The sequence below is a fragment of the Pteropus vampyrus genome, unplaced genomic scaffold (assembly GCF_000151845.1).
Source record: "Pteropus vampyrus isolate Shadow unplaced genomic scaffold, Pvam_2.0 Scaffold436, whole genome shotgun sequence".
Classification (NCBI taxonomy): Eukaryota; Metazoa; Chordata; class Mammalia; order Chiroptera; family Pteropodidae; genus Pteropus; species Pteropus vampyrus.
Window position 1 is genome coordinate 389,431 of NW_011889217.1, and position 25,837 is coordinate 415,267.

General features: G+C 37.7%; 1 protein-coding gene and 2 pseudogenes across 3 annotated transcripts; 1 reads left to right on the top strand and 2 right to left on the bottom strand.

Moving 5' to 3' along the window:
• Positions 1 to 213: 213 nt before the first annotated feature.
• On the bottom strand, positions 214 to 25,837 carry SMU1 (SMU1, DNA replication regulator and spliceosomal factor). Of its 3 annotated transcripts, none has more exons than XM_011381392.2 (12): positions 22,969 to 23,125; positions 20,005 to 20,215; positions 18,595 to 18,747; positions 17,456 to 17,566; positions 10,544 to 10,672; positions 8,775 to 8,894; positions 7,346 to 7,462; positions 6,617 to 6,744; positions 5,912 to 6,038; positions 3,827 to 3,994; positions 2,017 to 2,169; positions 214 to 740 (listed from the first exon to the last, which is right to left on the bottom strand). In XM_011381392.2, exons 1-12 carry the CDS (start codon positions 22,992 to 22,994, stop codon positions 642 to 644), a joined length of 1,542 nt encoding a protein of 513 aa, XP_011379694.1. In that variant the 5' UTR covers positions 22,995 to 23,125; the 3' UTR covers positions 214 to 641. The 3 variants fall into 3 exon arrangements, with proteins under 3 accessions (XP_011379694.1, XP_023379793.1, XP_011379695.1); XM_023524025.1 differs by having other exon boundaries at positions 20,005 to 20,058; positions 22,969 to 23,046; XM_011381393.2 differs by lacking the exon at positions 22,969 to 23,125 and adding an exon at positions 25,762 to 25,837 and having other exon boundaries at positions 593 to 740.
• Positions 9,886 to 10,004, top strand: LOC111732250 (annotated as a pseudogene).
• LOC111732278 lies at positions 13,010 to 13,125 on the bottom strand (annotated as a pseudogene).

Below are 25,837 nucleotides of genomic sequence, written 5' to 3' on the forward strand. Positions count from 1 at the left end.
TACAGCTAAGAAGAATGGGTGGATGGGTAAGGGCAGTGGAATGAGATCCTATGCAACATCCAACCTTTTCAAACTCAGTCTCTTCTATTTAGGAATTGACTTCCTGCTGTACTTTGAGATTGGAGATAATAATGTCGTGTCCCACCCACCTCACTAAATTCTAAGTGAGTATGTTAACTAGATGAGCGCTTATTTACATTTAAAAACAAAGCCTCCAGAAAGATGTAAAGTTTATTAATAGCTTAAAAAAAAAAAAAAAAGATGGAATAGCAAACAGCTACTGAATATGGGATAGTTCATTATTTACAAATTTTACTGCAAGGAAGCACATTTTAATCAGCATTTCAAATAATCAAAGGATTAGAATTTTTCTAGAAATATCAGTATTTCACTCTCCAGGTAAAAGATTATTGAAAACATTAAGTGACTATACCAATTAGAAACAGACAAATACCTTAAAAATATATTTAAAAAATGGGTAACTGCTACCTAACCATGAATTTTCACAAAATTATTCTTGTGCCTAATTCAGACAATTTACTCAGAAAAGCTGCCCCCCCCCCCCAAAAAAAAAGCAACACATGAATAGGTCTTCATTTAAGTACATGCTCTCAAGCTAGTTTAAAAAGAAAAATGTCAAATTAGGGTTTCCAGAGTTTTAGGAGTCCATCTTCACTGTAGGTAGCAATCAGGTTCTGATGAGGATGATGTGCAATACCAATCACATCCTTCTCATGAACCTGGAAAAAGTAAAACACAGAGTATTAGGGTATATAAGTCTATATGTAAAAAAACAAAAACAAAAAAAAAAACACTCAGAAAAGGGTTCCAGAGCTGAGTGGGAGAGAAGAGTGAAGGTTCCACTTTTCACCAAAGGAATCAAGCCTAAGGCAGCCTCAAAGAGGGCTAAACACACACAAACCAAAACCTCAAATGAGTCTATCACATTGCTGTTCACATTTTTTCTAATATGAATAATACTGTGTCCCAAATCACTTTTGCACTACAGCTGATCCTAGTCATCATCATCATTTTATAAATTCTAGGTCAAGACAGTGACTGAGAACAAATGATTCCTTCACTTCAGTGAACTTGGACTGTCCAGACCCATCAGGTAGAGGACAATTTCCACCTCACCTTATTATGCTCACATCTTAGACCTGTACTGGACACATGAACCAAAACTACACTTAAGAATGGTATGAAACAAGAGATCATTCTCTAATATGGGTATGTGTATGCATATTTTTTATATGTTCACCATATAATTTTTTCTTCCTGGACCACAGATTACATTTTTCTGGCCTGCTTGCATTTGAGTGTGACCATGTGACTGAATTCTAACCAAAAAAGAATGAAGGATAGAGTAATACAAGCCACTTCCAGATCTGGGTCTTAAAATCATCCAATATAGCCTTCCAGCTAACTTTTCTCTTCCTGAGATCTTGGATGCCATATGTTCCACATGACATAGCTAAAAGATGGAAGGCTATCCAACTCATCACACTGGAACATAGTAAGAAATAAATTTTCATTGTGTTAAGCCACTGAAATTAGGGAATTGGTTGTTACAATAGCTGACATTAATTACTCCTTGCAGTGACTTACAACATTGCTTAAAAACATCATAATTGAATCAATTTGACAGGATATGGTAAAAGTAATTTGCCTTTGAAAGGACACAGAGAGAACTCTCTACATCTGTCACTCTTTCCAATCCACCGGAGGAAGATATGGCTAATCTAACTGGCTAGACAGGTATATTTCCTTCCTTCTCTGCTTTATGTACACCCACCCTATCCACCAGCTGAGGGCTCACTAAAGGATGACTTTTCTTGACAGAGGAGGTAATTCCATACAATTACTTATGGGCTCTTTTTTTAGTTAGTGACAAAAGTTCTATATTTTTTATACCAAGGTTCACACTGATAATCTGGAAAAGGTTTACTTCAGAGTTCAGAAAGACACAAGCATTAATGTAATTTCTTTAGATGGCCTTAAGTCAGTAATACTCACTGTCAAAGTTCTCTCCAGTTTGCCAGTGACTGTGCTAAAACAGTAGAGCACAAAGTCTTCCCCCACACAGTAGATCCATTCACCACGGGGAGAGAGGGCACAGCAAACGAAGTCACCACCTTCTCTCTTACCAGAGCTGAAGCTTCTGACAATCTAGATCATACCACAGCCCAAAGCAAAAACAAAACATCTGGATCAACAGCAGTTCTAATGAAGCAGTTTCAATGGACATATTTACATTCTTATTTTGTACTCTTGGTTCACTATCATTTATAATTAGATCACCAATTCCATTCATCATGCACTAAATCCTCTTGCCTGGGAAATACTTAACAGATAGGCTATCTAAAGTTAGTGGCACACAGAAATTTAGATTTAATATGTCCCAAGTCACCAAACTGCTCTTTAGTCTACTGAGCCAGTTTACCCTGAAGCAAATTCATTACAACACATACAATTTTTAAGTCAATATACCACTGGTTCTCAAAGCTCTATGGATTCATGCTCCCCAGTTTCCACTTTCTAACAGAATGAGATGTTCTCCCCATGTAGGATGTAACTGTTTGCTTGCTCTATTTTATATACCATTTAGAATCATCATAAATCAAGCTTAAAGAAACCAGTTGCAAAAGGTTAAAAGGTTACATATCACATGATTCATTTATATACCATTCTCAAAATGACAAAATTATAATAATGGAAAACAGATCAGTGGTTAGTGTTGAAGGGGGAGGTTTGACTATAAATGTGTAGCATTAGGGAGTTTCTTTGGGTGTGATGAAAGAGTTCTGTATCCTAACTATAGTAGTGGTTCTATAAATCCACACATGATGAAATTTCATATAACTATTCACTTCTCACCTCAAAATGAAAGCATGTAAAAACTGGTGAAATCTAAATGAGGTTTGTATTTGAGTTAACAGATCTGTACCAATGTCCATTTCCTGGTTTTGATAATTGCACTATGGTTATGTAAGATGTTATCATTGGGAAAGGGTACACAGGAACTCTCTATACTGTTTTTGCAATGTCTATGAATCTAAAATTTTTTCAATAAAAGGTCTTTAAAAAGTCAAGAAGAAAACTAGATGGCTATGGCTATTATGCAGGGACCCAGCAGAAAACAGAGACCAGCCATCTCAATCATGGGTTCTAAACTACTAATCTATCAGTTACGGGGACTAAAGGCATGGAGAGAGAGTTCCATACCCCAGCCCCTGGGTCTTCTCCGTGTTCAGCAGAAACCCCAAGTGCCCAGTTCAACACTTCAGTAGCATCACAACACATTTCCTGGGCTTGAGACCTTAACCTTTATGTTTCTAACGTCCTTGGTACTACAAAAGTGAAGTTCCTTTGGGCACCGTGCAGGTGTCCTGATTACAGATACATATCACGAAGACACTGTTGCCCACCTGCTATTAGAGTTCCACCTTAGATCACGTGGTAACTAGGAGATGTCCCAAAGTGGTAATTAACACACTCTATATCTCCTTCATTCTGACAGGAATTGTTATCTTAAAATTTTCACTGAGATTCTGAAAAGTCTTAAGGACAGATCAGAGCCTCATTTATCGGATGCAAAAGAAAGAGCAAATATACAAACACCCTGGGAAAAAGAGATAACTTTTGAGGCCAAAGAAATCTTCTATAGACATATAGTTTAAATAAGCATCTGAATAATAAACACAGTGTATGTGGTTTTTAGAGTGGTGAACCCATATTTGGTTACTGGAAGGGCCAGGACCAAGACATGTTGATTTGGGAATGACTCACAGGGTCTGTCCAAAGGCACTCTCTGATGAACACTCACCTGGCCCTGCATGTTCATGATGACCACTGTGTTTGATCTGTTGCACACTACAAAGTGCTCTGGATTTTTAGGAAGCAGGATCACACTGTTGACAGTAATGTCTGTCCCTGCAGTGCTGCCTAGGGATTTAAAGGTATTTGAACATTCTGTGGTCTTCATATTCCAGATCTATGACACAAAAATGTAAAGCATAAACATTTAGGGGATACAAGAATTTCTAAAGTTGTGGGGCTTAAAAAATAAAATTAGATTATTAAAAAAGAATAAAACTGATTCCAAAAAAAAAAGTTATTGGTTTTCAGTCTAATACCTAGCACTGCCATATGCACAGTAAGCAAGCACTTACATATTTGCTGATTAACTGGTATAAACAAAAGTCACGAAGCTAAATAATAAAAATCTTAAAAAATCTATGTTCTTTTCTTATAAAATTTTCCTAATGACCTATTGTTAAAATTAAATACTGTGTCAACACTGCTACTGTCATAAACAACCACAAACTACCCTTACCTGGACTTCAAAATCAAATGGGAGCACTTAAGAGTTACACACTGGGGACCCTATCCTGAGATTCTAATTAAGTAGGTCTAAGGTGGGGCACAGGCATGTGCATTTTTAAAAAGCTCCACAAATGATTCCAAGGTACAGCTTGAACCACTGAACAGAAGTCACATGAGGATCCGTGAAGTGGAAGCCACTCTTGGCCACTTGTATTACCTCACCCAGTTCAACATCTCTTCTGGTAACAGTTCTCCACCCTAATGCATTTCACCTTGCCCTCTGGGCTGTTATGAACTGAAAGGGTTAAATTAGACATCACAGTTATGGACATGACATATGCATAGAGAAGGGATGGCCCAAATAATGACTGCAAGACATCGTCTGGACATCACTCAATGAGGTATAAAAGCCTCAAAGGCACGGACTATGTTGAGTTTCCTCTGTACCTTCAACAGAGCTTAACACAAAACAGATGTTGAATACCTATAAACAGGAAGAAACAGTCGCCCCACTAGTTGCCCTAGTGTTTATTTTCCTAATAAACACTGGCATCATTTGTCCTAATCTCCTCTCTAAAGCACAGTTGCCAAGAAGAGAAATTACCATTTTTAAGATCAAGAGTTCTAAGGCTTCTAGTGTTTTGTCCAAAAAATCAGTGAGATGCTGTACCCCATGCACTGCAGAACTAAAAGATCTCAAAACAAAAAGGCCTAGACAAACCACCTCCCAATGGCATTTTACATGTTGTGAGGCTCTATACATAGCAAAAAGAGAGCAAGTCCCAAGACTAAAGCACTAAGAGATCTGTATTTCCCCCACTCATCCTGAGGAAGAGTACATCTCCTACCCTCAGGTTTCTGGTTCAATTCCAAGAAAGAAAAGCAACCTGAGAGGGTTGTTTAGGTCTTCTAATACAAAACACTCATATAAGGCAATTTTAAAAAGCAGGCCCAGATGTAAACAGAGTGTCTCAAAGATCTCTAATAATTTCCTATTTGGATTTCTCATCTTTTCTTAGAAATGAGGCACTCTCTTAAAATAACTTAATCTCTTAAGGTACTAAAGATCTATTGCTTTCAGCTGAGAGCTGAGGGCAGTAAGTAACTGAGAGAGGGCTTAGTTCTACTTCACACCTTTCCTGTTCCTCTATACATGCTGTTAGGAAAGCCCTAAATGTGGGGTCCCAGGGTGGGATGAGGCCATTAAATAAAAAAGAGATCTATTTATTTGGCCACTGAGCTCTTTGTGAATTTGACTATTACAGATGTGCCACACCTATGGTAAGATCGAATTTAACCACTGTAAATGGAGGATGACTTAAGTTCAGGAATTCATACCCTTGCTCTTTTCCTACACACAATAAAAGTCTGTTTCGACTTTATAGGTTTGATATTTGAGGTCTCTAGGCCAATAGGAATTACCCACAGGATATTACTTTTGTCTTAGACTCACCTCAACTGTAGCTAAAATAGCTAGTAAAGAAGTTTACTCCACCACAATTATCACCATTACCACCAATGAAAACTCCTCAAAGGGCAAAAATGAAATAGACACCCCAAAATAAACCAGTGGCAAATACTTAACCTTTACAGTGCCATCAGAGGATGCACTAATAATATAATGTCCATCTTGTGTAAATGTTGCTTCATTAACAAAGGAAGAATGGCCACGGAATTCCTTTAGGGTTTTACCAGACTTTAAACCATGAATTCTATCAGAAATAAAGGGAAAATTTAAAGAACAATTAATATTCTATACATTATGGTTGGGACCAAGTGTTGAATGCATTTTAGATGAATTATAAAAACTTATAATATTAAGTAAAGAAAGATGGCTCTGCAATTATGTATGCAGTATAATTTTCATGTCAAGCAATCAAATAAAACCGGAACAAAAGGCTAGCACAAAGACTAGAAGAAAATATGCCAATAATATCACAGGCTTCTGTTCAGGAAGAGACTCCTAGGTCTTGGCTAGGTTCCATGAATCTGTATTTGTAATATGCCCTCTAAGGCGATTCCAATGCAGGTGGGTCCATAGACCAAACTTCAAGAAACATCAAATACTGCTATAATCTCTTTCTAATCTCTCTTCTAGGTAAAGATTCAAACACACAAAATAGCAGCACTGTGTCAGCTATACTGTGACTTGGGAAATGAGGTCCCATATACCCCCACTCTCCATACAGCAACATCATGGTGAAAGCATAAGGAATCACTAGTACCTCCCTCCAAAGCTTCATCATATATATCAAGCCCAAGTGAGGGTACTTTGGGGATTCTTACTTACCTAATTGTCTGGTCAAACGAAGCACTAAGGATCTGACTGCTATCCTTAGAAAAGCTTAGACAGGTGACACCTTTACTGTGTGCCCTCTCAAATCTCCTTAAACACTGTCCACTCTGAATCTTCCATACCTTTATTTAAAAAAAAGAATAGTAAAAAGTTGTAAATTGAGTGTCCCATTCTAGCTCACAGGGCCAAGTGCTTACTAATGTACTAAAACAGCATTAAAAATGCATGCTAACAGCTGAATATGATATGTCTGGTTCACATAGTACAATGATAACAAACCTCTGAAACTTAAACCTCTTTCCTTATAAATTATTAAAACAAAAATTTAGATTCTTAAGTTCACTTAGCAGAGACTATTTCTGTATTTTATCTAGCCCAGGGCATTTTACCAGCAATTAAATACAAGCCACAGCTAATCAGATGCAGACCATCTCATTCTCTAAAAAAAAAAAAAGTACAGTACATCATATAAGGTAAGCCAGGGTGGTACAGCAGAAAGGACATAAGCATTTCTGAACTGAAATCCTGGATTTATCACTTACCTTAAAAATTAATTGAACCTCCCTAGACAGAATTATTGGGATTAAACAAGAAAAAATTATTAGCATAAAGTTGATGCTCAATAAACAGCAGCTGTTATTAAGCTGAGTATCATCTGTAGGGCACTACCTCATTATAGAACTCGCAAAAAGTCTACATAGAGTTTGTGCCGCTAATCCATACCTTTATTTTTCCATCTTGGGCTCCAGTTGCTAACATTTCTGTATCTCTACTGAAACACATGCAGAGGACAGCATCATCCATCATCATAAAGTTATCCTGGGCCTGGTATTTAAGATCCTAAAGGAAACAATGATAAGCGGTAATCAAATAACACAAAAACCCAATTACCCCAGATCTCTATAAACTCACTAAAAGCACGATAATAATGGCTTGTACCTAAACTTCGGAAGCAAATAGTAGTGCCATGCACACTCGTTCCTAATGAACAACCGATAATGCTGGGAATAATTTTAAACAATTCAAATTAATATTGTAAAAAATGCCAATATAATACCCTACACTTTTTGCTTAGTAATCTTTTCTAAGCAAAATTTCCATACAATTTCACATTGTACATCTTTACTGAATCTGAATTTATCTATCTTATGGGTATGATGTGAGAACCTGTTTTTTCCAAATTGGCAGCTATTTTTCCTAAAACTATGTATTAACTAACCTATTTGTGACGTTTCTTTTATTATCCATTACTGTTCAAACTAAAGTATCTTTAATTTTTTTCTAATTATAAACTGAAACTACTTTATGGTTAAAAAAGGCAAACTATAAATATATATATAAGGTAGAAAGTAAAAATTACTCAAAAACCCACTACCAAGCAGAATTCACTCTATGATAAATATTACAAGCAGAATTCACTCTATGATAAATATTACACTTTAACTCAGTGGGTAGTTAATAAGTATTTGGGGAAAAAATTAAGTTGGATCTTTCCCAACACAATCCCCCTACACGAATTCCAGATGGCTAAAACATTAAACATAAAATAAAATATAAAGACTAGAAGAAATTATGGAAGATGGATAAATATGACAATCTAAAAAAATTTTAAGTCTATAAAAGCAAATCATAAACAAGGTCAAAAGACAAAAGTCATAATTGAAAAATATCTGCAATAATATTACAAAAGTTGATTTCCTCAAACTATAAAGAGCTCCTACAAATCAGTAAGACACAATCCAAAAGAAAAACAGGAAAAGGATAATGACAGACTTCAAAGAACAGGAAATATTGGTCGCTTTCACATATAAAAAAATATTCAACTTTACTCATAATAACAGAAATACAATTAGTACTACAATCAGGTTAGATTGGAAAAAAGTAATTGCTTACATCTACCTAGAATATTCCATGAAGGTTACACAAGAAACTGGTAATCAGAGCTGCATCAAGGAAAGGAACTGATTAGCTGAGGGACCAGGGTGGGAGCAAGATCCTTTACTAAACAACATTTCTATTTCACAAAATATTCTATCAGATGTACATATCAACTATTCAAAAAATAAATTTAAATTATAAAAATAACAGATAATTAAAAACAGTAATAGACAATTCTCCCACTAAAAAAGTTAATATATTTTAAAGACTTTACCTTCCTGATTTTTCCAGTTGTAAAGTTCCATACTTCAATGAATCCATCAACAGACCCAGTGACCAGATACTGACCATCTGGAGAAAATCGAGCACACTCCACATGTGATTTCTGACCAAACTGTTTCAAATGAAACAATGAAACAGGTGCATTTTTATCTAGTGGCCTTAAAACAATTCCCATTTTAACCTTTTGAGAAACCTTGTCCTAGTATAAAGTCATAGCTAGCTTATTATTTTGGTGTATTGGAGGAATGTTTCTGTACCTGGACACAGGAAGATTGTGGATCTGTTTTCTCTGACCAGTTTTATGTCTCAGCTCTCAGCTGAAACTAGTTTTTTAATGTAAAGTTGATATTTCCAAAGAAAAGCAAAAAAACTATTTTACAATGAGACTTAAAACAAATAATCCTGTTAACCCAAACAATTCTTTTACCAGAATCAGCCACTATTAGCATGACTTTCAACTCAAATTAATGACATAGTATGTTCCTGTTGTGTACCTGGGGGAAAAAACTCATTTTTTCAAAATAAATGTTTTCCTACGCTGTTTTGTAAACAAATTTTCCATCACTGTTTCTTTTCAAGACCTTCATTTAATTAAATGATAATGTGTGGCTAACTTTAGGAAAACTAAAGCTGAGACTGTTTGCCTAGAAAATATATCCTAAGCATTTATCACCAATCACGCTCCCGGTAACAGTGAAAACTACAGAACATTAGACAGATAAAAACAGAGAAAAGTTCTGTTATGAATTTCATCTTAAATGCAAAAAGGGAGGGTGTTTGTAACAAAAATCTTAGCCCAAAAGTATAATTATAGATTTTTATTTGTCTCAAGGCTTCAACCAGGGTAAAAGCACTGCTCAAAAATATCTTTACATGCAAGTCAGAACATATATCTTGAAAAGACAAATTCAAAGCACTAAGCCAAAGTCAGATTTGAGGAATATGAATTCTTTTAAAACCCATAAATTCAATGAGAGCACAAATCCAGAAACTATAATATAAACGAAACGAAGTAGCAAATATGATTTTAATTCTGTAAACTGCAGCAGTTACTTGTGTTTTTTCCTAGAAGTCTCAGATTAAAAAAATAAAAATAAAAAAAAGTCTACGGCCATGCCACTCTGAACAAGCCTGATCCCATATGACCTCAGAAACAAAGCAGGGTCGGGCCTGGTTAGTATCTGGATGGGAGACCACCTAGGAAGACCAGGTGCTGTAGGCGTAAAAAATAAAAAATAAGGAATTGTAAGCTGACAAGGTCCTTGCAATCTATGAGGTCAACCAAAGGTTACCTTGACTAAAAACAAATAAATAAATTAATTAAAAAAAAATATAGCCATAAGATAAAATTTTTTTCCTCAAACACCACACAAACCCACCTTACAATCCGTGCCTGGTACTTTGCCTGACATGCAGTGGACAAAAACATAAATATTGAATAAGACAAATATATTAAAAGTTCATAGTCCCAGGCTTAACCAAAGAGCTAACTTATCCCAAATGCAGGCTTCTTGGGAGGGAGTGCAAGGGCAGATGCTGGGCCAGATGTCAAATGTATGACCACTTGGTTATACATCTGATGTGTGCCACTGCCAGGCCACAGGACCCTAGCAGTCACCAACAGCAACCCTGAATGTTGTCAGAGCTGGAGAATGAGTTCTGCTCCCTAACCCAAGCTCTTGGCACAGAGCCTGGTTAGGCAAGCACATGTTGACTTCTCAACAAACGATTAGCAACTGGCTGAGTATCTAAGGATCCTACCTTAATATGTCTGCTCAGCTGTGTAGGAAACTTTTCTTCTTCCACATCTTTGACAGCTGCTTTGCCTCGGAACAAATCTATGGTCATGCCAGGAGGAAGCAACCCCTGGTGTTGCTGCCACTTCAGTGCCTAAAAAAAGCAATGGACAGTAATCCACTTGGGTGCTTTTAAGATCTGACCCTGACTGCTCAGACAAAGCCAAGTCTGAAAGGATGAGGTTCACAAGAAACTATAGGCCATCCAGATCCAATCATTTTTGGCCATCTAAACACAACATAATCTGTGCTACTCTATATGTTCTAGGAACAAAGGCTGATCTCAGGGTTTAAGGGTCCATCTTTCCACACCTATTTTCTTATAGGTGTGACTCTTTTACTATAAACAAAATTTGGAAAACAGAAATCTCCCAGTTTCAACATCCAAACACAGCCACTGTTAGCATTTTATAAATTACCTTCTAGTATTTCCCCCTTACATGTGTTTAACTAATGTAGCTATAATTATGTATATGATTTTATATTCTCCTGTTTTCACCTATCAGATCATGCTATACCATAACTATCATTTCAATGGCTGTAAAATATATCCTATCCAGTAAATGTTTAACAATTTAAGCAATATATTAATGGACATTTACACCACTTCCAATTTTTCACTCATCTAAATAATGCTGCAATGAACGTCTTCGGACATAAAGCTTTTCGTATTTGGGGGATATTCCCACCTTAAAACAGATTCCTAGAATAGGAATTATTGAATCCAAAAAAGAACACAAATGGTTAAAGTTCTTGATATAAACTGCCAAACTTTTCCCAAAAAGTTGCAACTTCAACAGCACTCATAACTGCATTATAGGGAGTGGAAAAATCATTAACTTTGGAGACAGACAGCCCTAGGCTAGATCATATTTGTTAAATGTAATTTTGACTCCCAATTTCATGAACTTAAAAAAAAAAGCCTAATTTCTAGAACTGCTGAAAGGATACAACATATGTAAAGTCTACATAACAGGTACATGATTAATGCTCATTCCTTTTTCCCTTTGTTGTATCAAGAAAACTCAACAATCTTGGATATCATTTTAAAACTTTGCTAATTTAATGAGTGGGAAGTTATACCCTATTTTAGTAAGTTCTCTGATTAATAAGTTTGAACTTTTCTTCAAGTTTATTAACTAGATATATTTCCTCTGCTGCTTACCATTTATTCATGTTCTTTGCTCACAGATTTATTGCAGTCTATTTTTCTTAACAATTTGAGTTTTTAGTGTAACCAAAGTATTTGCCAAAAAGAATTTTTTCCAATCTCCTTTTTTTACAAATAATTTTTTTTATTTTTCACTTAGCATAACACCTTCTAGGTCCATCCATGTTATTTCAAATGGCAAGATTTCATTCTTTTTTATGGCCGAGCAATGTTCCATTGTATACATGTACCACTTCTTTATCCATTCATTTATTGATGGACAGTTAAGACTGTTTCCACATCTTGGCTATTGTAAAAAATGTTTCAATGAACATGGGGATGCATATGTCTTTTAGAATTAGTCTTTTGGGTTTCTTCAGATAACTACCCAGAAGTGGAATTAGTGGATCCTTCAGCGTCTCTTCATGTAGCCTGTGTTTTAAAGTCTATTTTGTCTAGTATAAAGTATTGCTACTCTAGCTTTTTTTTCAATTTCATTTTCATGAAAAATCTTTTTCCATCCCTTTACTTTTAGTTTGTGTACATCTTTTGACCTGAAGTGGATCTCTTGTAGACAACATATGCATGGGTCTTGTTTTCTTATCCACTCAGCCACCCAATGTTTTCTGATTGGAGCATTTAATCCATTTACATTTAAAGTAATTGTTGATAGATATGTAGTTACTGCCATTTTATTATTTATATTATCTTTTTCTTCTTCTTCAAGACATCCCTTTAATATTTCTTATAATACTAGTTTAATGGTAATGACCTTCTTTAGCATTTTGTCTGGGAAGCTCTTTATCTGTCCTTCAATTTTAAATGATAGCTTTGCTGGGTAGAGTAACCTGGATTGTAGGTTCTTGCTTTTCATTACTTTGACTATTTCATGCCAATCTCTTCTGGCCTGTAAAATTTCTGTTGAGAAATAACATCTGACAGTCTTATAGGAGCGCCTTTATATGTAACTATCTGCTTTTCTGCTGCTGCATTTAAGATTCTTTGTCCTTAATCTCTGACATTTTAATTAAGATGTGTCTTGGTATGAGCCTCTTTGGGTTCTTCTTGCTTGAGATGAACCTTCCTGGGCTTATACGTCTATTTCCTTCACCAGGTTCCAGAAGTTTTCCATCATTATTTCTTCAAATAGATTTTCAATTCCTTGCTCTCTTTTCCTTCTGGTACTCCTATAATACAAATGTTGGCATGCTTGATATTGTCCCAGAGGCCCTTTAATCTATCTTCATTTTTTTGGATTCTTTTTCTTTTTTTTATTATTTATGCCTACAACACCTGGTCTTCCTAGGTGGTCTCCCATCCAAGTACTAACCAGGCTCGATCCTGCTTAGCTTCCGAGATCAGACATCGGGCTTGTTCAGGGTGGCATGGCCGCAGACCATGGACCGTGGCTCCACTGGGGCACAAACCCAGGACTTTCTGCTTGTAAAGCAGACATGCTAACTGCTACACTATGGAACCATGTCCTGGATTCTGTTTTCTTTTTGCTGTTCTGATTGGGTGTTTTCTGCTACCTAATTGTTCAAATTGCTGATTCAATCCTCTGCTTCAGCTAATCTACTGCTGATTCCCTCTAATGTAGTCTTTAAGTTACAGTATTCTTCATTCCAAATTGGTTCATTTTTATGTTTCCTATTTCTTTGTTGAAGTTCTCACTGAGATCATTGAGCATCCTTATAACCAGTGTTTTGAACTCTGCATCTGGTAGGTTGCTTGTCACCATTTTGTTTAGTTCTTTTTCAGGAGCAGTGCTCTGTTCTTTCATTTGGGACTCGTTTTTTTGTCTCCTCATTTTGGCTGCCTCCTTGTGTTTGTTTCTGTGTATTTGCTACAGCTGCTATGTCTACCAGTCTTAGCAGAGTGGCTTTACATAGTAGGTATTCTGTGGGGGCGAGTGGCACAGTCTCCCTGGAGCACCTGGCTCAGGTGTGTCCCTTATGTGGGTTGTGTGTACCCTCCTGTTGTAACTGCACATTGACTTCTGTTGGCATATCAATGGGAGGATGACCCTAAGGCTGACTGATTGTTAGGACTGGCCATAACTATAGTGGAGGAGCTGTTATGCAGAGGCTGACCCTATAGAGCAAGATTCACTTTAGTGGGATTCTGGTGCCTGCTGAGTGCGCTCTTTGGGTGTGTTGTTTCTACAGGTGGTTGGGTGGTGCTCTGGTATAGTCTGAAGCTGGCCACCAGATGTGCTGGTTCTGGGGCCTCTTGGGATGGACTCCGGTGCAGACCAAGGTCAGCCACTGCCTGTGCCCTGCCCAGGGCCACTTAGTATGAGCTACTAAGTGATCTGTACAATTTGCCTATTTTTAATTATAGCTTTATAGCTTTCTTTTTACATTAAGTTAAACTCTTAAGTGATTAAATTTGTTGACCTTTACCTTGGTGTTTACTCCTTAATCAAAGGAAGTCCTTCCCTAATCAAGAAGTCTGATGCATTATATTACCTTCTAGTTTTTCCATTTTCTTAAAATATGTAACTTTCAATCTATCGGAAATTATGCTAATAAAATATGGGAGAAGGCTCTGAACTGATCATTTAAAGTAAGTGCCCTAACACCAAAAACTGAATCATTCCTCTCTGTTCTTAGGTTTTGTGACATTCTCACGATCATCCATTAAACGCTTATAAATAATAGGATCAATTTCTTGCACTGTTGTTGCACTGGCTGAAACAGATATTTTTGTGCCAAGCAACAAAATGATTCAAACTATGCTTCAATATTTCAATATTTCTAGGACAATTATGCTCTCAACATTTTTCCTTCAAAATTTCTTTGATGAATATATTTTCAAGTTTATTTTTCCAAATGAACACTAGAATTCTTTTGTGAAACAGTTCTAATTCTATTGTGATCTTTATTATAATTGCCTTAAATCTAAGAAGAACTGACATTAACAGTCAATCTTATCTAGGAAAAGAATTGTTTCACCATTTACTCAAATCTTTTACTTCTAAGTTTTGAAGAGTATTTGCCTTTTTTAAAAATGGAAATCATCTATTTCCCACAAAAGTTAAGAAGCTAGAATTTTTATATTTATGTTGTTGCTAAAAACAAGAGCTCTTTTTTCATTGAATTTTCTAACTACTGCTGATATATAAGAATGCAAACAACTTTTATATTTTTTACATCTGGCAATATTACCAAACTTAAATTAATTATACAATTATTACAGTTGAAATATGTAATGTTTCAAATACTGTTAATTTTGTTTATTTCTTCCCCAAATTCATGTTACTTATTTTTCATGTTTTACTGCAATGACAAGAAAATTTGTATCTCCTCAGGGCCTCTCTCTAATCAACATGTATTCTCTGCTGGCTCTTCACCCTTAGTCTATAGTAGTTTCAAATCACTCCCATCTTTAAAAGAAAAAAACCCACTCTCCTGCCCTGTTCTTTAGCTATTGCCCTCTTCCCTGCCCCTCACTGTCATCATCTTCCTTTAACAACCAAGCTTCATGAGCCATTTACATTATAAGTCAATGAGACATATCTTCTGCTTACCTTTTCACTGGAAATGATCTCGGATATATCCAAATGGCCAAAACCAGACTCTTTTCTGACCCTAAACTTCCTCATTTTCTCTGTTGCTCTCAACCTTGATGACCACTCATCTTCCTGAAACTCCTCACTTGGTTTTTCTAATGATATTCTCTCAGCTTCCCTTTTTATCTCTCTGGCTGTTCCTTTCTCTGTTCACCTGGCTGACTTTAAGTGCTCCGTGTAGCTTTCTCCTCAAATTGTTACTTTTCTTATTCCACATACTTTCCTTGAGAAATCATATTTACATTGATGGCTTCAACCACTACTGAAATTTACAAGTCTATAGCTCTAGTGAGAACCTCATGGTTGAGGTCGAGATTCACAAATTCCAGTAAAGGAGTCACTGCTTATCTGCAGGGGCTAAGTTCCAAGACCCCTCCATGGATGCCTGAAATCTCGGATAGTACCGAACCCTATATATACTATGCTTTTTCCAATACATACACACCTATGATAAAGTTTAATTTACGAATCAGACACAATATTAACAATAATAATAATAAAATATAACAATTACAATATACTATAATAAAAGTTATGTGAACGTGGTCTCTATTTTACTGTAATGTACTCACCCTTCTTGTGATAATGTGAGATGATACAATACCTATGTGATGAGATGAAGTGAGATGAATGACATAGGCATTGTGATGTAGCGTTAGGCTAATATGAGGATTACTTGAACACAAGCATTGCAATACTGTGACAGTCAATCTAATAACCAAGACGGCTACTAAGTGACTACTGGGCAGCAGCACATATAGCGTGGATATGCTGGAGCAAGGGATAATTCACATCCTGGATGAAATGGAGCTGGACAGTGCGTGATTTCAGCACACTACTAAGAATTTTCCATTTACCATTTTCAGACCATGGCTGATTGCCAACTAACTGAAACCGCAGAAAGTGAAACCACGTATTATGGGACTACTGGCACTGATTATTATGGCACTGATACCGGTCATCTCCACTTGTATGTCCTATAAGAACTTCAAAATCAGCACATCTAAAAACTGATCACCTGACCCTTCCTCAATTTCTACCTCCATCCCAAGAAATCTGCCCTTCTTCTTATATTCTTTACCAAGTCACTCAAGCCAGAAACCTAAAGGGGAAACTCAGAGCCAGAGCCTTACTCACTCCTCACATCTAACCAATTAAATGTGGAAGAACACATGAGTTTATTTCTACTCCCTCTAGAAATTCCACTAACGTGACAATAAATAAAAAAAGGTACATACCCAAAGAGACAAAGAGAACAGAAGAGATAACAGCAGAAGAAAAATGTTAATAAATTTCAAAAGCTGAAAAGTGAATGAAACAATGGCAACCAAAAACAGAGGGAAATGAAACCTAGTCACACAAAGCGGGGATGAGAAAGCCACAAAAAGCAAGCCAAACTATCTTACAAATTCCAAAAAGGTTTAGCAATTTATATAGGAATTTACATACTTCTCAAGGACAAAACAGGGAATGAGGCAATGATAAAATCTGTATTAAGAACAGTTAGCTCCCAAGGCCTCTCCCAACCCTATGCATCAGGTGACTGCTTTGTCCCAGCCTCAAGAGAAGTGATTTATTTTTTGTTATAAAACATTTAGTACTCTAGGTAATTTTGTAATAATAATGGCAACACTAGTAGTACTACTACTAATAAAAAAATAATTACCACCAGCAGCCACCATTTACTGAGTGCTTACAAGGTGTCACGAAATACAGGAAATGTTTTAAGCACATAATCTCATTTAATCCTTACTATAATACCATGATGAATAGAGTAAATGGGATGAGAAAAATTAGGTAACATGCTCAAGACCACAGAGCCAGTAAGAGCTTGGATTCTAACTAGGGTAAACATTTGTTCTAATTTGCCTGGGACAGTGTCCTGGCACAATGATCAACAATGCCCTCAAGTTATCCTAAATGAAATGATAAATTCTACGGTTACCCTAATTCTGACTTATGCTCTTAACCACTCATCTATACTGCTTCTCCCAGGAAAGATGAGGGTGGCATGGCAAGCTGTTAGTACAAGCAGCTCTATAGGTAGTCCTTAATACTCAGGATATCTGATTTCTTTACATATATATATGTATGATTTCTTCATACATATAGACTATATACAAGGTAATTTCAATTTCACAGACTTTAATTACCTGTCCCAGTAATGCCATGAGACGAGATGGAGGCACCACACTGACTTCCCCAGCTAAGGCCTGGGCAATTGCTGCTCTTCTCTTTTCTTTGCTACTTCCATCTGGGTATGCCTAAAAAAGGAGATGGGAGTAGTATCATTTCCAAGAAATGGCTACAAGATATATGTGTGCTTATTTAAAATAACAACAACAACCATCAAGCAGAAACATTCAAAAAGGAAAACATGAAGCTACTCAATTAAACAGAGGATTAATTAAATCAATTAGTTTTAAAAAATTACTTCCCAATTCTACCCACTTGTATTTCAACAATATGAGCTGTGAGAAAACTGAAGTCATCCAATCCATAGTTACTTCTGAAAGCAGTCCAAGTAAATCATGTCAAAGTCAGGGCTGTTTTTCCAATTTTTGAAAAATCTGCAGAGCTAAGGATTCTTTTATATTCTTTAGTAATTTCTTTCAGTCAAATGACCCTCCATGCCAGAAATTCTGCACTATCTCTAACTTAAATCCTGTCTTGGTAACCTAAATTCCTTTTATCATCTTGGTTTCCATGAGTTTACCCTAATTTTTCCATTATCCAGTGTCTATTAAATTCTTCCTCCTCCCATTTAGATTAGTAAAAAGCTGGGTAAGAAAGAATGAAAGTATACATATAATAAGGTTTTGAAAAAATAAAGAGTATCAGTCACCATGACCTACCAATACACATAATTAGCCGAGAAGTAAAAATATAAGCTTCTAAGAACTAAAAGAACTGGGAGGAAACTGCAACTGTAAGGGGCAAAGGGCACAAATCAATGCCCAGCGAATATACCAGCAGTCAGGTAGCACTTCAGGGCCAGACAAGTATTTGGGCTAATGAGGAAATGATATCAAAATAAATTTTCTGTTTACTTTAATGAACATGTTCCCCTAAAATGGGGTACGTGGGGAAAGGAAGACCCTCCAATACTCACAAAACTGAACAAGATTATACTCTTTAACATACTGCAAATTTCAACCAACACATAGAAAACTATCATTATCAAAAATTAAATCAAAATCACAAAATGTATCCAATAAAATGGTTAAAAAAGATAACATCATTGCATGTTTTCAAAGACAACAACAGTTTCTTTTTATTACCACAGTCTTACCTCACGAGGATCAAAATAAGACCTGGCCAAGAGGTTCTCCAGATGAATATACCGTTCTGGCTGCGTTTGTTTTAACATGATCATAGGGTCAGTCTGTCTCAGAAGTGATCTGGCAGCCCCCAATTCACGGAGCTCTATCAATTCCAGCACAACCTGGAAAGAAAGAAAATGGCTATTTCAATGCATTCTCTTAGTAATATTTTTCAATATGCAGAAATGGCCTGTCAAAGTGATTTCCTGTATTGGGAAATGCCATTTCTTCTTTTACTTCGCAACTGAAGTAACTGTAAGTAATACCTTCAATCCTTCAACTTTCACCCTCCATTTTTATCTACCAATCTCTCTTCTCAGGCTACTTATTCGGAATACAGATGCTGAAGAAAACTAAAGATGAAAATATCTTCATGGGCTCCAGAAAACTCTTTCTTCAAGTACCAAAATTTTCTTTGAGGAAGTAGTGAACTCATGTGGATTGTAAAGAAACAAACCAACTACCCTATTTTTACACACAACTCTACATTCTTACTTCCAGAAAGTCTACTCTGTTCTATTCTGTAATAAATAATCTATATGATCTCTGTCCTGGTTTCCTGACACAGAGCTTCTAAAAACCCTGAAATTTTGCCAGTGATACGAGTATCTTTGTCATTAATAAGCCCCCTGCATCACACCTGAGTTTGTGCGAAGACAGTTCAGGATGGGGGCTGGTTACCAGAAAGATCAACCATGTGATTAGAGGGTTGAAACTTTAAGCCAGCCCAACCTCCAGAGTGCTGGAGAGCTGGAAATTGAATAAAACCCCAATAAAAACCCCAATGGAGCTTCCTGGTTGATGAATGCCAAGTGAGAAAGACACTGATTCCAGGAGGAGAGGGCACTAGAAGCTCTGCATTCAGGACCCTTCCAGACTTCACCCTGTATGACTCTTCATTTGGCTGGTCCTAATCTATGTCCTTGAGAAAAAATTGCAATCATAAATGTAGTATTTTCCTGAGTTCTGTGAGTCATTTACACTCCCCACCATAAATGTGCAGCTAGCTGAAAAGGAGTATGAGTGGCCTGAGACCCCAAAGTACAGCTGGTGTCTGAAATAATGGCAATCTTGTGGAGGATTAAGCACTTAACTTATGGGGTCTGTGCTAACTTTGGGTGGTTAGTGTCAGAACTGAATTGCAGGTGGTGTCAGAATACTGGTTTCAGAACAGCTGATTTACGGATCACTTAAGAAATAATTTCAATTTGGGAAAATCTTGGCTTTTCCAAGAGAGAAAAAAATACCAAGCAGCACTCAAGCCTTTACTGAAAGTTTTAAGCATGGTTACAGCACTATAGTGCTTGAAGGAATGCTCAATTATGCTTCCCAGTTAGGGGTGCCACAATAAATCAACCCACAGGGATCAGCATTCTTACCTGTTCATAGAGGTCAATGAGGGTTTTGTCTGGCAGTTTCAGAGACTGTATAGCCTGTAAAACAGTATCCCAGTGGCCACTATTAATGTCAGCCACAAAACTCTCAATGCTGTCCACAGTATTCAGAGACACAGTAGTCTCCTCCTGTAAGGTGGCTAATGCCCGATGTAAACTGTTCTCCTTCAGGTACTGCATGATGAGACGGATCACACTGAAAAAAGAAAGTCATCCAGCTCAGAGCCTCTGACTCACCAAAGAGGCTACAAAATAAAGCCTACCCCAACTTATTTCTCTGATTCAACGATCTTCCTTTCACTACCTATTTTCTATTTCTTTATTATGTAAGTAAAACTTCAAAAAAAAACCAAAAACCAAAAACAGAATCTAAGTTGCAAGGGACCCGGAGGTTCATCCATCATACCTCCATCTCGGAAATAGAACTGGGGTTCAGAGAAGGGAAATAATTTGCCCAATATCTCACAGTCTGCCAGAAAGGGATTTAGTACCAAGGTGATTCTCTTACTTCCAAGGCCAGAGATCTTTTTATTGTACCAAGTTTCTACACTGTTTCTATACTGTTGCAAACTTTAGTGAAATATTTAAATCTAGTCTAGTCACTGATACAAATACTCTAAATGGTTGTAGAATGATTTGGTCCATTTATAAAATGACAATCAAAAAAATGTGAATTGAGATTTTCTTAATAGGGATTTGTTGAAGTAGTGCTATACTATATATAAGTAAAAGAAAGCTATATGTTCTCATTTGCAAAATAACACCTACCCAGTGACTTTATTACCAAATTTTCAGGACAAGTGAAACAAAAACATTGTAAATTTAGTTTTCCATAGAAAAGAGGAGCCAGATCATTGTCAAATATGAAGAAAATAAACACCATTTCAACATGCGCCAGAAAACTTATAAACTATTGTTAAATATATAGTTATTTACAGTTAAAACTTCTTGATCTTCGACTTCATGAGGAGTCTGGTGAAGAAATCTTTCATACAGACTGTAAAAGTTCACTGTAAACAATGCTGTAACACAGTTTTCCTTCTCCTTCTCCAAAACTACACAGGTGGCTCACACTGTATTTCTACTGGACAGCACTAGTATAGAGGGTCATACTGTCTTGGTTGAAAGGGATTTCAAATAGGAATTTAGTCAATTCCCTCTCCTGGGGAAAAATAATAATAATCATAATAAAACAGCCTGTGTTTATTATGTTTACCAAATACCAATTACTGTTCTAAGCATTTCAGACATATTGATCCATTTACTCCTCAAAACAACTCTATTACTTATTACTATTAAGTGCATTTTACAGATGAAGATTTCACCAAGTAACAGAGATGGGTGGGAAAATGAAGATTCAAACTGGCCACGTGGTTCTTCAGCATACATCCCTAACAAGAAAGCCAATACCCTCTTCTTATAAACCCTGCAGAAGGAAACTGATTACTGGTACATGCAGTAGTCTTTTCTCTCATGGCCCCTGCTATTTAGATCTCTGCTATTCTAGTACCTACTATCCTCCTTAGCACACTTGCACTCCCAAAATAAGGACGTAACCAAAATCAAATTTACTTCCTTCAATCACAATGTAATATATAAAGAACTAAAAGCTTTGGAGATAGGCTGGGATTTGAATCAGTTCTGTCACTTACACTGCGGCCTTACGCAAGTTAGTTATTTCTATGCCTGTAGGCTTGGTGAAAAGGGTGACTATACTGCTTATAACGTGACTAGCGTAAAAAATAGTAAATAGTAATTTACTAATTAGTAAATAGTAGCTATTATTGATAATAAAAACGTGCAGCAGCTCAAGGCTAGGAGAATGGTGAGTGTCCACTATTATTCAGGCCCCAAAGCATGGAATCCTTTCCAACTCCTGCCCTGACTTAGCTGCCTTAACTCCAGCACTCTATCACTCTTCTTTGCCTTTTCTCCACAACACTTATCATCATCTGTTAAGCCTCATATTTTACTTATTGTTTTTGTCTGTTGTTTGCCTTCCCCAAACACACTGTACATTCTATAAGGGCAAGGATTTTTGTCTGTTTTGTTCACTACTGTATCCCCAGGATCTAGAACAGAACATAGTAGACTTCAATATCTGTTGAATGAATAAACTTCCTCTCCTCATATGACAAGTCTTCAGGACAAGTCCTCTACCTTACACTCTGGACACAGTGTTGCGTTTGCCGATTTGATTATTAAGTGCTGGCAAGGTGAAGTCTGGGAAAGTTCACTAAAGACCTTAGTCCCTAATTAGTCCCTCCTTTAGGGTACTAAATCTATCATTGTTCTGGCCTGATCTCCAGAATGTCTCTCCTCTGTAACTACATAAAGCTCACAGACTAACAAAATTCAGGGCCAGATAGAGCCTGATAAAAATAGCTAGTTGTTCTTTCATTCCAAAAGCAGTAATAGAGCCTCTATGGTGTGCTAGGCACTGGGACTATAAGAAAAAGGAGCCCCTAGGCGCCTACATAGGCTAGAAGGGTGGAGAGAGAAACAGTGACAATACTGGGTTAAGTGCTGGGCAGAAAAAAGCGAAGAGGCCATATAACGAACCACACTTGTTTCACGGGGCGAGAAGAGCAGGAAGGCTTAAGACTCCAAGCTCCCTTGTATAGATGGTTAGACTGGAGTTCAGAGTGGATGGGTAATTTGATCAGTCACCGAGCGCGCCAGCAGTCGGCGATGGCTAGAACTCGGGTCTTCAAGGTCTATCCTTCCCCCGACCCCGCACCGCCTCCCATGGGGCTTTGGGCTTCTCAGCCGCTACTTTCCTATGGGCCCGCCTCCGAGGTAGCCAGACCCAAGAAGCTTCTTCGTGGGCAAAGAAATGCCTCTCCACTCCCTTGCCTCTCGGACGCCTGTCCCTGAGCACCTTCCACCCCACACCCTTCACATCCCGGCCTCCGCCACTTCGCGAACATCCGCCACCGCAGGACTCACTCCGAGGACTCGATTTCGATCGACATAGCGTTATAGTCCCGGGAGCAGGCCTCAATCCACTCTCAGGCCTAGTCGCGCCACACAGCAACGACACATCCGGCGGCCGCCTGACATCACTTCCGCTCGTCGTCCGACGCCCGCCGTGGAGGTGGTGTGTACGGAAGAGGGGCGTGGAGTGAGGGGTGGAGCAAGTGAGGGGTGGAGCACGTGGGGGCGGAGCAAGTGAGGGGCGGGGCCTCGAGGGCATACCTCCATCTCGGAAATAGAACTGGTGTTCAGAGAAGGGAAATAATTTGCCCAATATCTCACAGTCTGCCAGAAAGGGATTTAGTACCAAGGTGATTCTCTTACTTCCAAGGCCAGAGATCTTTTTATTGTACCAAGTTTCTACACTGTTTCTATACTGTTGCAAACTTTAGTGAAATATTTAAATCTAGTCTAGTCACTGATACAAATACTCTAAATGGTTGTAGAATGATTTGGTCCATTTTTAAAATGACAATCAAAAAAATGTGAATTGAGATTTTCTTAATAGGGATTTGTTGAAGTAGTGCTATACTATATATAAGTAAAAGAAAGCTATATGTTCTCATTTGCAAAATAACACCTACCCAGTGACTTTATTACCAAATTTTCAGGACAAGTGAAACAAAAACAGTGTAAATTTAGTTTTCCATAGAAAAGAGGAGCCAGATCATTGTCAAATATGAAGAAAATAAACACCATTTCAACATGCGCCAGAAAACTTATAAACTATTGTTAAATATATAGTTATTTACAGTTAAAACTTCTTGATCTTCGACTTCATGAGGAGTCTGGTGAAGAAATCTTTCATACAGACTGTAAAAGTTCACTGTAAACAATGCTGTAACACAGTTTTCCTTCTCCTTCTCCAAAACTACACAGGTGGCTCACACTGTATTTCTACTGGACAGCACTAGTATAGAGGGTCATACTGTCTTGGTTGAAAGGGATTTCAAATAGGAATTTAGTCAATTCCCTCTCCTGGGGAAAAATAATAATAATCATAATAAAACAGCTTGTGTTTATTATGTTTACCAAATACCAATTACTGTTCTAAGCATTTCAGACATATTGATCCATTTACTCCTCAAAACAACCCTATTACTTATTACTATTAAGTGCATTTTACAGATGAAGATTTCACCAAGTAACAGAGATGAGTGGGAAAATGAAGATTCAAACTGGCCACGTGGTTCTTCAGCATACATCCCTAACAAGAAAGCCAATACCCTCTTCTTATAAACCCTGCAGAAGGAAACTGATTACTGGTACATGCAGTAGTCTTTTCTCTCATGGCCCCTGCTATTTAGATCTCTGCTATTCTAGTACCTACTATCCTCCTTAGCACACTTGCACTCCCAAAATAAGGACGTAACCAAAATCAAATTTACTTCCTTCAATCACAATGTAATATATAAAGAACTAAAAGCTTTGGAGATAGGCTGGGATTTGAATCAGTTCTGTCACTTACACTGTGGCCTTATGCAAGTTAGTTATTTCTATGCCTGTAGGCTTGGTGAAAAGGGTGACTATACTGCTTATAACGTGACTAGCATAAAAAATAGTAAATAGTAATTTACTAATTAGTAAATAGTAGCTATTATTGATAATAAAAACGTGCTGCAGCTCAAGGCTAGGAGAATGGTGAGTGTCCACTATTATTCAGGCCCCAAAGCATGGAATCCTTTCCAACTCCTGCCCTGACTTAGCTGCCTTAACTCCAGCACTCTATCACTCTTCTTTGCCTTTTCTCCACAACACTTATCATCATCTGTTAAGCCTCATATTTTACTTATTGTTTTTGTCTGTTGTTTGCCTTCCCCAAACACACTGTACATTCTATAAGGGCAAGGATTTTTGTCTGTTTTGTTCACTACTGTATCCCCAGGATCTAGAACAGAACATAGTAGACTTCAATATCTGTTGAATGAATAAACTTCCTCTCCTCATATGACAAGTCTTCAGGACAAGTCCTCTACCTTACACTCTGGACACAGTGTTGCGTTTGCCGATTTGATTATTAAGTGCTGGCAAGGTGAAGTCTGGGAAAGTTCACTAAAGACCTTAGTCCCTAATTAGTCCCTCCTTTAGGGTACTAAATCTATCATTGTTCTGGCCTGATCTCCAGAATGTCTCTCCTCTGTAACTACATAAAGCTCACAGACTAACAAAATTCAGGGCCAGATAGAGCCTGATAAAAATAGCTAGTTGTTCTTTCATTCCAAAAGCAGTAATAGAGCCTCTATGGTGTGCTAGGCACTGGGACTATAAGAAAAAGGAGCCCCTAGGCGCCTACATAGGCTAGAAGGGTGGAGAGAGAAACAGTGACAATACTGGGTTAAGTGCTGGGCAGAAAAAAGCGAAGAGGCCATATAACGAACCACACTTGTTTCACGGGGGCGAGAAGAGCAGGAAGGCTTAAGAGTCCAAGCTCCCTTGTACAGATGGTTAGACTGGAGTTCAGAGTGGATGGGTAATTTGATCAGTCACCGAGCGCGCCAGCAGTCGGCGATGGCTAGAACTCGGGTCTTCAAGGTCTATCCTTCCCCCGACCCCACACCGCCTCCCATGGGGCTTTGGGCTTCTCAGCCGCTACTTTCCTATGGGCCCGCCTCCGAGGTAGCCAGACCCAAGAAGCTTCTTTGTGGGCAAAGAAATGCCTCTCCACTCCCTTGCCTCTCGGACGCCTGTCCCTGAGCACCTTCCACCCCACACCCTTCACATCCCGGCCTCCGCCACTTCGCGAACATCCGCCACCGCAGGACTCACTCCGAGGACTCGATTTCGATCGACATAGCGTTATAGTCCCGGGAGCAGGCCTCAATCCACTCTCAGGCCTAGTCGC

What these genes read in the sequence shown, in the direction of transcription:
- SMU1 (XM_011381392.2), bottom strand. Translation starts at nt 22,994, where the DNA reads ATGTCGATCGAAATCGAGTCCTCGGA. An exon ending in TCATGGCATTACTGGGACAG is followed by an intron (nt 10,673 to 17,455) that starts GTAATTAAAGTC and finishes TGCTTTTTTTAG; the next exon opens with GCACTGAAGTGGCAGCAACA. An exon ending in AGCTGAGCAGACATATTAAG is followed by an intron (nt 8,895 to 10,543) that starts GTAGGATCCTTA and finishes CATTTGAAACAG; the next exon opens with TTTGGTCAGAAATCACATGT.